The sequence below is a fragment of the Stigmatopora argus genome, chromosome 17 (genome assembly GCF_051989625.1).
Source record: "Stigmatopora argus isolate UIUO_Sarg chromosome 17, RoL_Sarg_1.0, whole genome shotgun sequence".
NCBI classification, from domain to species: domain Eukaryota; kingdom Metazoa; phylum Chordata; class Actinopteri; order Syngnathiformes; family Syngnathidae; genus Stigmatopora; species Stigmatopora argus.
This window is the reverse complement of record NC_135403.1, coordinates 10,222,143-10,235,092: the sequence shown is the minus strand read 5'-3', so window position 1 is coordinate 10,235,092 and position 12,950 is coordinate 10,222,143. Positions and strand designations below refer to the sequence as shown.

At 37.2% G+C, this 12,950-nt stretch overlaps 1 protein-coding gene across 1 annotated transcript in view; it reads left to right on the top strand.

The window, feature by feature from the left end:
• The window catches only part of LOC144091574 (collagen alpha-1(XXI) chain-like), a 35,762-nt gene that overhangs the window by 2,558 nt on the left and 20,254 nt on the right, over positions 1-12,950 (top strand). The window contains exons 2-18 of the mRNA XM_077624041.1: positions 511-585; positions 4,930-5,062; positions 5,218-5,354; positions 5,433-5,552; positions 5,869-5,985; positions 6,150-6,336; positions 6,694-6,859; positions 7,001-7,223; positions 8,514-8,687; positions 8,846-8,923; positions 9,047-9,058; positions 9,304-9,396; positions 9,455-9,499; positions 9,734-9,778; positions 9,980-10,024; positions 10,104-10,139; positions 10,328-10,381. Of these exons, the coding sequence (XP_077480167.1) occupies positions 4,978-5,062; positions 5,218-5,354; positions 5,433-5,552; positions 5,869-5,985; positions 6,150-6,336; positions 6,694-6,859; positions 7,001-7,223; positions 8,514-8,687; positions 8,846-8,923; positions 9,047-9,058; positions 9,304-9,396; positions 9,455-9,499; positions 9,734-9,778; positions 9,980-10,024; positions 10,104-10,139; positions 10,328-10,381 (1,617 nt within the window). The 5' untranslated portion in view covers positions 511-585; positions 4,930-4,977. The remainder of the gene's footprint in view (positions 1-510; positions 586-4,929; positions 5,063-5,217; positions 5,355-5,432; positions 5,553-5,868; positions 5,986-6,149; positions 6,337-6,693; positions 6,860-7,000; positions 7,224-8,513; positions 8,688-8,845; positions 8,924-9,046; positions 9,059-9,303; positions 9,397-9,454; positions 9,500-9,733; positions 9,779-9,979; positions 10,025-10,103; positions 10,140-10,327; positions 10,382-12,950) is intronic.

Below are 12,950 nucleotides of genomic sequence, written 5' to 3'. Positions count from 1 at the left end.
TCTTGCATTGATAATGCGCATATGTGATGTATTTTAACATGTGCATGGTTTTCAGTTGAAGCACACTAGATGTTTACACAGTTTCCGTTTATACCGAATGAAAAGCTATTTGGTCCTAAAATAGGATTGCAATGTTGGATTAGGGTGTTTAGCTGGGAATTTGAGTCAACATTCTTCTTTCATATTTCTAGCATACCAGCTGATATCCTTCTTTATTTTTATGAAATAAACATAATACAAACCATCAAATAATGAGGCTCTTCATACTTTACTTGATACAAAATTTACCTCCATTGGCTGTGTAAAACACAAAAAATGAAACCATGTCTATGCTGTGGTTCATGGACATGTCTAGTGGACGTCAGCACAGGACTTTGGCTACTTTTTGTGGTGAAGCCTGCCACAATTTGCAAAGGCCTGCCCTGACACTCCTACGATTCCATATGCCAACCAGAAGGAGGACTGTCACTAAAAAATTGGGACTTTTTTCTCCTCAACTACTCCTTACAGGAAGACACTGGTGATTACTTGACTCTGAAGAACACACACGTCCCTGTCATCACTTCTAGACTGCATCCACAGAGGGTAGGCAACCTTATTTACTATACTTTTGATGCTTTTGATGGAGGTAAGGCTTTGATTTCTTTTTAGGATATACAGAATAAAAGGGTGTTGTTTGGATGTTGTGTTGAAAAAGTCATATTCATGTCGATGATTTTGGCTATTGCTTATTTGACTGTATGTGTGCTGTCTGGGTCCATGCTTACTTAACCTTTGATTGTCCCTCATGTTTTAATGGCCTCCATTTGGTTTGGCTAGAAGTGACCAACCATCAGGACAATGCGGGAAAAAAGCTAAATATACTGCATACATGAACTGTGATTATAGTTCAGGGAAGTGCTCTGCTTTCGGGTAAAACAGCTTCAGTCTTTCCCATCATGTCTTTTGGTATTTCAAAGACGTGCCGTTAGTAATCCTAAAATTGCTCTTACTTTATGATCATTCCATGTGAAACTACAATAATAATTGTGATCTACATTTGCTTGCTTAAAGTCTCAACTTTTCATTTCAAAATATATTCTCAAAAACAACAAGACTATATTAAAAGATATACTTTGAATTACATATGTGGAAAATATTATAGCTCCTTTCACAAAGTGGTTATGTGATTGAGTTTTTTTCTTCCTAATATCTATTAGTTGGTCTGTTTACATGTTGTAGAAACATGCATACAACCTGTATTGATAAGGATAGCCTAGTTTGATCTTGTCAAATGAGCTGAAAAATGTTTATGAACATGTCACGTATTGTAACTACTACATGTAGGTAAAAACAGGTTTTTGTTTTTGCAAACCCTGCAGCCCCAGCAAACGCCCTATCCTGTATAAAAATGAATACAAAAAAAACAGGCCCTTCCAAAGTTGACTCATGAAGACCTGAAAGAGCTGGCTTGGGCATTGAATTCCTAGTATCGATTCGACCTGTTGTCTTTTAAGGCAGAAACTGCTACCTAGGGAGAATATTTGCCCATTAACAAACATGGGATGCAAACATGCTGAATCTCTGTTTAACATACAGCCAATGTGGTACAAAAAAGTACTCTAAGGCCACAGATTGACTGAGGAAATCTCCAGGCAATAGTCGTATGCAACAGCCTAAGAAGATTATGCCTTAGAAAAGGCTCTGTAAAGTTTAAGGGACCAACATCCCTCCTGAGATTTGTGTAGATTTTTAGAACTACATCTCCAGTTACCAAGTTCTGCTTTGCAGCGAGACTATATATGCTTATTTCCTTTAATGAAATGCAAATTAATTTACAAACCTTTTATTACATTTCATTTTCTTCTCGATCTTATGTCTCTCAAGTTACCCTAAGAAAATTAGAGCTAATAATTTATTTATAAGTGGTAAAAAGTAAAAAAATCAAGAGCTCATTTTTCTCCCTATGTTTCATAACATTACGACTAGTAGTAAAGTCTAAGGTAGCAATTAAACACAAGTGCCTCACGTTAAATTATCTTTATCAAGATGAGTTTTAATGACTGTCAAAGAAGCACTCTATCATACTGAAGTATCTTGACTATATGTTATATTTTCACAGAATTTTAAAAAGTGCAGACATCAGGACAAAAGTATTCTGACATTGATATTAGTCTTGGATCAAATTGAGCTTTTATACATCAATTTTCTTTACATTTGTCCTCTCTACGGTCAACACAGGCTTCATGTAGTTATTTATTAGACCTTATTAGCCTGATACTAATCTCCATGCCTATAAAGCTGTTTGCAAATTATCACACCAATACAAACCATCCACCCCTTATCCACATTTTCATTTGGTTCAGGGTCATAGGAAAGGTGGAGTCTAATCACAGTTGCTCCAGGCCTATAGCCAAACTCCACCAGTCAGATATACTCATTTACAGCCAAGATTTTTAGTGTCTCTAAATAACCTAAGTGTTGTTGGTATCTGAAAGGAAGACCGATTATCCAGAGCGAACCCACAAAGCTACCGGGAGGACATCCAAAACATTCCAGGACTAAATCGGATCTCTTCTTGCTCTAGTTTGATGGAATCTTTGAACCATTCATGACGCAAAAACTGTGACCGGGGTTATCAAACTATTGTGCTGGAAATGTAAGGAATATATACTGTGAGGGTCATTAGAAAAGTAAGTCAGCAAAGTCTGTGCACAAGGAATGGTCAGTGACTGAGAAGCCAGGGGAGGTGGTTGATGTGGTTGGTACACTGAGGAATTTAGTAACCGTACCCACCTATCCTCGCTGTGTGTACATAATGAATGACACGGTTATAGATGAAAGCGGCGTGAGTGAAAAAGAGGATGTACAGACGCAAGCCAAAACCAGGGAATTTGGAGCAGCCATTTTTACGGAGGATCCCTGGGAAGACATTTTTAGAAACCGTGTGTTGTAATAGTAATTACTGTTTCCAACTCCAGTTGGGCCATGCTCGATGACATGAATACCACATTTTTCACAGTTTATAAATAGGCACGGCAGATCTAGACCAGTTGTATCTAAAAGGAATACATGTGATGGATGTTTAAGTGGCACTAAGCAGCATAACCTTTTTATGAACAGAAGCTTCAGAAGCTATTTGTTGTGATTTATGAATAGTTCTTTAAGCCAGCTGAATACTGATGGTGGCGGTGTGGCCTTCTTTTTACTCCTATAAAATGATAGAACTGCAGAATCAAAAAAATCCAGTACTTACTGGCACTAATGGTGTAAAATCATGTTTCCATTGTGCAATAAAAAAATAAAATAAAATAAATAAATACATTTAAAAAAAATATAAAAACATATTATATATATCTGCAGGGGCATCCATTTACTAAACAATGTCACCATTTACATGGAGTACTTGAACTTAAAATTGGTTTTCTGGTTTTCCAATTACATTCTGTTCGCAGTTGTGATTTATTATCAATAATGACACAAGTTAACTATCCAATTTCCTATGATTCTATTTCTTTTTTGAGCCTTCAACATGATATAGTACAGGAATGAGGAGCATAAATAGCATCAAGGCAGCATTCTGATATAACTTCTCCCTGGAACATTTGGCAATATTGTCTCTATTCAGCTCCCCCCGAATAACACACCGTATGCGAATGCTAAAATCAAACGTATGGAGGCATAATACGCATTTCTTTACTCAAAATTTACATTTGATCAGTATTTGACAGTCTAATTCTTGCTGTGGTGAAATGGAGTAATTTTAGGAGCTGATTTGTCAAATGTAATGAGGTAGTCTTCACCCTTCCCTTCTGGATCTCACCTTTACTTGAATGTGCTTGCTTCTGCTAGTGGAAACACAGCCCAGACGATGGAAAACAAGAACATCTCTAAGATAATTAAAGCATGTTTGTGCACACCTTGGCAGTACACTGACAGCCACAACAACCTTTCAGAATGGCTACATTTTGTTTAGCAGTGCCACTGAACCAAGGCTGGTCTTTCTCTTACAGACTGAGCTATGTCCAAAGGAGAGAAAAAAGATGATTAGCACATCGCTATTTAAGATCAGTAATACTAATTCTCCCCAACAACACCTATAATTGCCTACACATGACTATTTATGACCCTTAAAATGTACAACAAATCTATAAAATTCTGTGTGTGTAATCTACCCCAATTTAATCAGTCACAATCCCACTATTTTTGACCCGTGACCTATAAAATATGCTTTGGTTGCATCACATTTAGCAAATTAACCATTTTTTTTTAATGAAAAGAAAACTATCACCTTTTCCCAACTCTCTCCTGAGTATGAAATAATCGGAGTCATGCACAAACATAGTGAATGCATAGAGAGGTGTTCATGTTCTCTAATATGGTTTCTATATTCTCTCTGCGGTTTTGACACCAAATTATTTAGGTCTAAAATTATCCATAATTTAAGTAAATTCCATCAAACGTGCCAGGAGTGACGAAAAGGCTTCCAAATTCTCAGAGATGTTGTGGTGTAGTGCTGTCTTCTGTCCAGAGGATGGATCCTCCCACGCCTTTAAAACCATGGCCAAAATTCTGCAATGCCCTCTGCCATGTTTATACTTAAGTTTTCCCATCACTGCTCTGCATAATTCGCACATTGTTATTTTGTGCTGTCGAGCATTGTGGTTCGTGGAGTCATGTCTGGGCTGTTGAAGGAATAGAGGCTGAGGCTCAAATTATTTACTGTAGCTTGCATCAGAAAATATTGGAATCTTGCACAGTACAATGCGGTAAAATAGATAGAAAGTATGGCAAATAAAGAGTGTCAAGATGAGCACACCATCAGTCTAGACTGAAAAAGACGTATAGCTTTCCCGAGGCTCAGTAAAAAACTCAGTTAAAAAAAAAGACCTACAACTATAACTACATATGCTGCATGCATATTTTGTTTTCTCTTGTTGTCAATCACAGTTTAGCCAAGTTGGACTGAACTGAGAGGAGCCGCCCTCCAAAACTGCCATGTTGTTCTGGGCTGTGTGCAGTGTAATTTTGCTTCTGACTCCACTGGATTCTACAGAAAAGGAGAATGAAGATATCCGAGCAGGTATAGATAAAAAAGTTTGGTCATGAGATTTTTAAATATGTAATTTATTGTAAGCGGTATTCTGTATATGCTTTAATCAAACTGTATGTATGTCCTCATTTTGTTTGTGCTGTTTTTTTTAATATATTGTTTTGTTGTACATGTATTATGTTCAGGCTGCAGCACAGCAGTGAATGACTTGGTCTTTATTGTTGATGGATCATGGAGTGTTGGTGTTGCGGATTTTGAAACAGCCAAGCAATGGCTTATCAACATTACAAGCCAGTTTGACATCAGTTCTCACTATACACAGGTAAAGCAAACGTTTCCTTTCCTTGTGTCTGTATTCTGGATCAAGGCCAGAAGTTCATGTCTGGTGTGTCCACTGCAGGTGGCTGTAATCCAGTACAGTGACACTCACCGCCTGGAGATCCCTCTGGGGGAACAACAAAGTGCGACAGAACTCATTCAAGCTATACGAGGGATCACATACATGGGAGGAAACACACAGGCAGGCACAGCATGTCTTTATTCTGGCTACCAATCCTCACTTTTATTTTGATCAGAGTGACATGCTAACATGGATGCAAGTTAGTATCAAGTTTATCTGAGTTGAACAAATACAATCAACATTTTTAGCCTTAATTTCCTGAATGGAAAAGCTGTGTAAATTGAGGACAATTGACAAAACTGTCACTTCTGGGAGTTATTTAGTATGGCTGTTTGCTAGTGCAAGTCCTTAGTCATGACACATGCATATTTATTATTAGGAAAATTATAGGCTAGATGGTGATGAGCTGCTCTAAATATAAATGTTCGTTTTGTAGACTGGAAGAGCTATTAAGTTTGCTGTGGACCATGTTTTCGCCACATCCAAGCGAGTCAGCCAAGTTAAGAACCGCATTGCTGTTGTGGTCACAGATGGCAAATCCCAAGATGACGTGGTAAATATTTGTTTATTTAAATGGCACAATTAATGTCATTCTAGTCATAGCAGTGCAAAATCCAACTATAACGGCATAAGATATTAATGTCTATAATAAGATTATATCAATTCTAGTTTACAACTGTCTCCAAATGCTGTTTTTTAAACATTTTTATTCATTAGGTGGATGCCAGTATAGAGGCAAAAGCTGAAGGCATTAAAGTCTTTGCAGTTGGCGTTGGTGATGAGATCACAAATTCGGAGCTTATAACAATTGCGAACAAACCATCTTCCAACTACGTCCTATTCGCTGAAGATTACACCACCATTGATCGTATTCGAGACTCAATGGAGCAGAAGCTCTGTGAGGGTAAGAAACTATTACTTTTCTTTTCCTTTTAGTGAGCAAACGTGTGATTTTTATGGGGAATTATACAATATGTGTTTGAATTCAACAAGTAACAATTGACTGTTTCGGTCCAAATAACACAAGCATACAAATGACATAGGAAAGACCCCAAAACATCACTTTCTAATCTTGTCAAAAATAACTGCACATAGTATTTCATTTGGATACAACAGACAATGCTGTTGTAATTCAACATATATATACATATATCTGAATATGAAATAAAAACATATTAAGGACTCATTGCCCTGGGTACGAACAAAATGAGTTTTCTAACCACCTCGTGGCTGTCTAACTAAATTTCCATATTTCTTCTAGAGTCTGTGTGTCCCACAAGAATACCAGTGGCATCTCGAGATGAAAAAGGCTTCGAGCTAATGGTGGGCATGAACATTGAGAAAAAAGCAAAGAAAATTCCTGGCTCTCTGGTGTCCGAGAGTGCCTTCGCCCTTACTGCTTCCAATGATATTACTGAGAACACCAGGTATTTTGCTCTTGAAATAATGTTCCAATAAGAGTTTATTGTCCAAAATGTTCATGTATGTTAATTACAACATAGTCATTTGATTATTTTGTAGTTCATAGTATGACATGTAACTAAAAGTTTACCTTTTTTTCCTGCTAGAGAGATTTTCCCAGAAGGCCTTCCTCCATCCTACGTATTTGTAGCCACCATTCGTCTAAAAGGGCTTGCTCGAAGCTTGACCTTTGATCTTTGGAGGGTGCTATCTAAGGATAGAAAGATCCAGGCTGCAGTGACACTAAACGGAAAGGACAAGAGTGTGACTTTTACCACGACAAAAATACTGAATGAAGAGCAGCAGATTGTCTTCACTTTGGGACTAGAGGTGAGTGTTTTAGAATTCCATAGCCGACAAAAGACTTACAAATGGACATAATCAGAGTTCCTTTTTTGGTTATAAAAGTGATCTCACAAAAAGTTAGAAACTAAGTACGAACTGAATGAAAGTTTACTTAGTGCACATGTGTGAAAGCTCCTTAAATCTTAAATTAGAGCACTCATAAAAGATACATTGTTTTGCTGTACCTCAAAGTCTTCAGGTCTTAGCTTGTCAAAATGTTGTTTGTTAACCAGTAAAAATACTTGCAAATGACACAAAAGCTTTCAGTTGAATGAATCACTGAGGATGAAATATGACAGAGGCCAAAGGAAGGCTCAAACCAAAATCTTTCCCCAGTGGAAACCAGTGGTGGATTTGAAGAACCTGGAACATGTGTCTATGTTTCCATGGCAGTTTGAGTTAATAACATGCTGTATACCCTGTCAGGCATCAGCCAGGTTATTTTTTTCCAAACGCACACACTTCCAACATTCTAACTCACCTAGACTGTTGCGTGGCATATTGAACAGGGTTTCAATTATGCTTTCAAATAGGCTTTTATGTTTGATTTTTTTTTTTATGTAGCCAAGTAGTAGCCTGCAATTTGTCATTTCGAAGAAGATTGCCATGGCTCAAATCGGAAACAATACCTGTACTGTTCTCAATTTCTTTCTAGATGGTTTTAGCTTTGATAAAGGACAATCTGGGAGAGAAAATGAGAGAAAGATCTTTTATCAAATACTCTACAGTGTTTTTCAAGATTGAATACACTAGCCTAGCGGAAGATAGTTTTGTTCTGTCGTGCTTGAACAGTTGCTCTCTATATCACGACCTCCACCGTACTCACAAGCGTTTGCAATTGACTCATTTCTGAATTGCATCTACGTATGTCTCTCCCCCATCTGGCGCAGCAGGTGATAGAATGACAGCTGTTTGATCATTGAATTAATTTTACGCTTAGCCTAAGTTTTTTTCGCATTAAGGCAGACATTTGAATAGATAAAATTAATCCGCAGGCGAATTAAAATTTCTGGAATTACCATAACATTCTCAACTCTGTTTGAAACTAATTTCCACTACATACTCATTCTTTAAAGAGAAGACCTTTGCAAAAGTTGTACATAGCAACTTAGTCTGGCAGCGATAAGTGTAGAAATGCAAGAATTGTTCAATGTTGGCTATTTTGACCATTTAAAATGATTGACCTGGACTACGCAATAACCCACTTAACAAAATGCAGTGCTCATTTGTCAACATTTACAGGACCTTGAAGTTATCTTTTGTACCTTCTATTAGGATCTATATGATGGCATGTGGCATCAACTTAAACTCCTAGTAAGGCCTAGCCAAGTCACCACCTTCATTGATGATCAACGACTTGAGGAAATAATACCGGAGCCAATGGAGCCCATTTACATCAATGGGAAGACACAGGTGGCAAAGAAACATGGAATAGATGTCACTGTCCCTGTGAGTGCACACCGTAATGTTGAATTGCTTTTAGTGAAAGGGATTCATGTAATCCTTTTTCAGTATTAAGTACATTTTCACTATATTGTTCTAGATGTATATTTCCGGTTGAAGATATGTTTCATCTGTTAATGAAGTTTATGTTGTCTATCTGATAGTTGCAAATCCAGAAACTGCGTCTGTACTGTGATCCTCTTCAGAGTGAGAGAGAGACGGCTTGTGAGATCTTCTCTGTGGTAAAACATTCAATTTAATTGTATGGTAATCCAAAAGTTATATACGTGGAGTATATTCAGATCCTTGCATGTGCGCATTGACATAGAACCCTGCTAACCAACCTCTTTTCTTCTGATTCACAGGATGATGAAAGGGTAAGTGAAATTATATGAATCATTGCTACACCAAATGTGTACAATGCTTTAGGTATCAGCCCTCCCAAATTCAGTCCAATTTCTAAACTTTCTAACTTTGCTGTTCTTTGTGTAAAACCACTAATTGAAATACTGTCAATTGGGGAAAAACTAATGAAAAATAATATACAATATGATATTATGGCCTACTTACTCTACAAGATTTAGTTCTTGTTTCTAATTATAGATCCATCATGTTTTCGTAGTGTCCTTTAAATCGGAAAGCCACAATTGCACAAGCTGAAGGCTCCAATGGTGTAGTTGGGCCTCCTGGGCAAAATGGACCACCAGGACTCATGGTAAAAAATCTTATAAAAACTATAAAAAGTGCCTTGCTTAAGCCTTCTATTTTCTCAGGGTGAGAAAGGGGAAGCAGGACCACCTGGAGCTGATGGTAAGCCTGTGAGTACTCCGTTAATTTTCCCTTTGTCGTGATATGTTGTTAATGATCCCAATTATGTTGCATATCATTACTATTTACTTTATGTACCACAATCTTATTCTTACCATAAATGGAAAACACTGAATCTAACAGTTTCAGACATTTAAATGTATTAATGTATTGATGAAAATCCAAAAGTGACCAGAAATCTCTTCATTAATGTTATTATTACAATTTACCCTTTTTTCCTTCAGGGTGAAAAAGGGGAACTTGGCTCGTCTGGATTGATTGGGAAGAAGGTAAAAGTTTTTGTTCTGAAAATAACGAGTTGTCGGTTTGTTTTTAGCTTTTACTCCTCTCTTTGTTTAGTATTATATATTTAGACCAAAGTACCCAATGCGCTTTTTCCCATAAATTGTAAAATACAGTATATTCACTACTTAATCAATTTTTTGTCTGTTATTAATGGAATTGACGTATATCTACTCTTGCTTCTGCAGGGGAATGATGGCTCACCTGGACCAAGAGGACTGCCCGGTATCAAAGTAAGACTCGAAAGAAGCACATGAATGAGTGTTGGATACTGCTAATAATATCATTGATAATACACCTGTATCTAACCAGGGGGACAGCGGCATGACTGGCTTCCCTGGACCACAGGTACTTCTTTATAATGATGTTCTATTATGATTTGACATGGTTTCTTGATAATAAATTCAAGGAAACACTTCAATGGTACAAGTTGTCATTCAGTTTAATGAAAACATCATACAAACACACAAGTTCACTGTAACAACATGCTCATACATATTCCTGGATTCATTATAAATTATTATTTTTTTATACAGGGTGTTGCCGGGGAGAGTGGTGAGCCAGGACATCCAGGAGAGGGAGGATTAAAGGTAGGATATTATTCTGGTAAAGTGATCATGTATTACAAAAACAAAGGGTATGTACGAACAAGAGAAGGTGGAAACAGCTCAAAATATTTGAGCATTACCCCAGATTTAACTGGCCATACATAGTATATATGAGTGTGTTTTTTTCCTTTCCATATCACAGCACAGTTGGTGGTGACAGAGCATCATTTTTCTTTTTTTAAATAGCCGCTTTGAGTCTCGTGCAATATACATAACATAACTATGGGAGCAATGCGTAACTGAATTTGGCTCAACTTAATGGCATTGGACAGTAGTGGTAAGGGAAGCGTTGTGTGCCAGGGGATGCCAAAAGTTTGACCGATACACGTGTATTCAATCCTAATAGTTCCCTCAGTGAACGTAAACTACACACATTATGAGCAGCTCAAAAACAGCAAGTGACGGAGCCAGAACACAGGAGACATCTGCGAACACACCCACTTGTTACATGTGTTCACCGCTATTTTCGGCTTTCTCTTAACTCCTTTGACTGTTCCACCACTCTGACTTGAAGCTTAAGCCTACTCAGTAATTTGGAACTCGTCCTGCTATCATAATAAACTATTCCTCGCCCTGGAATCTGGAAGTGTTTTAACCAAAAAAAGGGTATAGAGAAGCCTAGAGTGGACAGCAATAGAAAATTAATACAAACCGAGAAAATATGAATGCCATCACTGTAGAAGAACTTAAAGGCTTTCATTTGTGGGTCTATCACTGGTTAAAAACTGCAATTTACGAGGTGCATTTAGCAAGCTAACTATGCTTAAACCCTAACAATGCAAAAGGGATAATGTGGTTCCGTGGACCCCGGTGGGCATGAGCTTCACACACACCAACAAGCAGATAAAATATTGTTCTGCAACAATGACAAGGAACATTAAACAGCCTAATGATTTACTGGAATCAGTCTGCTTTTAGCAGATCACAAGGATAGCTACTCTGTAATTACAGCATTCTGTGTAAATGTTTGAATTTTCTTTCGACTAAATCAATTGTAATGTGCGGAAAGTTTCAAATTTTAGATGCATTTTGTTGTCTTAGAATAACAAAAGACTAGATAGACCGGTGATAGACTGGTCGTTAGTAGACACCTTCTGTCACCATATGTCAGCTGCTTATTCTTGAACCTGTTTAAATGTTCTTGAAAATGTCTGAATAGACACAACATTTACTTAGTAGCTATTTCTGTACTTATGTTTTCATATGTTTTTCCTGGTCTGACCAACTGAGCAAATTAATATTGGTTTGATGTATTTGAAGTATTTTGGGTGCACGTTTAAATCCCACTGGCCCGCAAATTTGTTAACATTTATTTTGGAGCCGTTTAACTTTTAATCCACCACATGTGAGCTAAGAAACCTCGCAAGTCTGACAAAGACTCCATTGATTTGTAGTATGAGAAACTAACTGAGCAAAGCCATTACATCTTATTCAACACACAGTAAAAGGAAAAGCGTTGTTATTTTCACAGAGGAGGTTTAATTTGAAGATGATCTGTTTGGTATTCTCTCACTTTATAAAAGGGCCAAGTGTCAGATTGGAATCTGGCTTGATTCGGTTACTTGACAGTTTCAAGCTTATCGTGTTAATTATGCACTTTCAAATACGAAGACAATGTAACAAGGGAGATTCAGTGACCTCAATTTGGACTCTTATCACAGTTCTTGACAGCATGGTTATTATAGCTTGGCAATGTGCTTTTAGGCCAACACGTTAAAAGGACTTGCAAATGATGCAGATAAGGGTCCTCCGACGGCAAAATTGTAGTTGTGCGCAATACCACTTTGTGCTTTAAAGAGTATTTTATTGTTAATTTAAAAAAAGGTTCCATACTGTATGAACAAGATGGAGCATGAAAGTTGGATAAAAGACACCAACAATGTCACAAATTTATAAAGTCAGTGTGGTCGTTGCCTGAGGAAACAACTCCAGTCAACTGTTAAACATGTCTGGTCCACACTAACGACAGTTCTATTGACGGTTAATGAGGCATGAACTTGGCTAAACCATACAAGGCCTCAACTATTGGCTTTCATCATATTTTTAGTTAGCGTTCCCACAGTGAAAGTTATAAACCATCAAACACTGGAATATGAAGCAACACGATCAGCTTCTTGTCTGTTATTATGCTGTTTTCAACACTCAAACTTACAAAAGATGGATCTCTGCATTCCCTTTCCTGTAATTACAGTACAATTGCTACCTGTGCCATGCATCATTGCAAACCTTTTACTGATTAAACTTAAGCGTTTTCCCCATAGTTCTTCTGTACCTATAAAACCTTTATGAGGGGAAATGTTGGCTGCTTGTAATTTTACTTTCCAGATAAGCAACTGTCAAAAATGGGGGTTTAATAGTAGTTTGAATTTTTTGTTTTTATCTTTTGCATCTCATCTTTTGCATCTCATCTTTTGCATCTCATCTAATGCATAATTTGAACACATCCTAAGGTTTGGTGTCTAGTAGTTATTTTAAATTGTATCTTTGCAGAATTTATCTAATTTATGTTTATCTAACTAAAGTAAAATTTCATTGACCACCAAGCCTATTT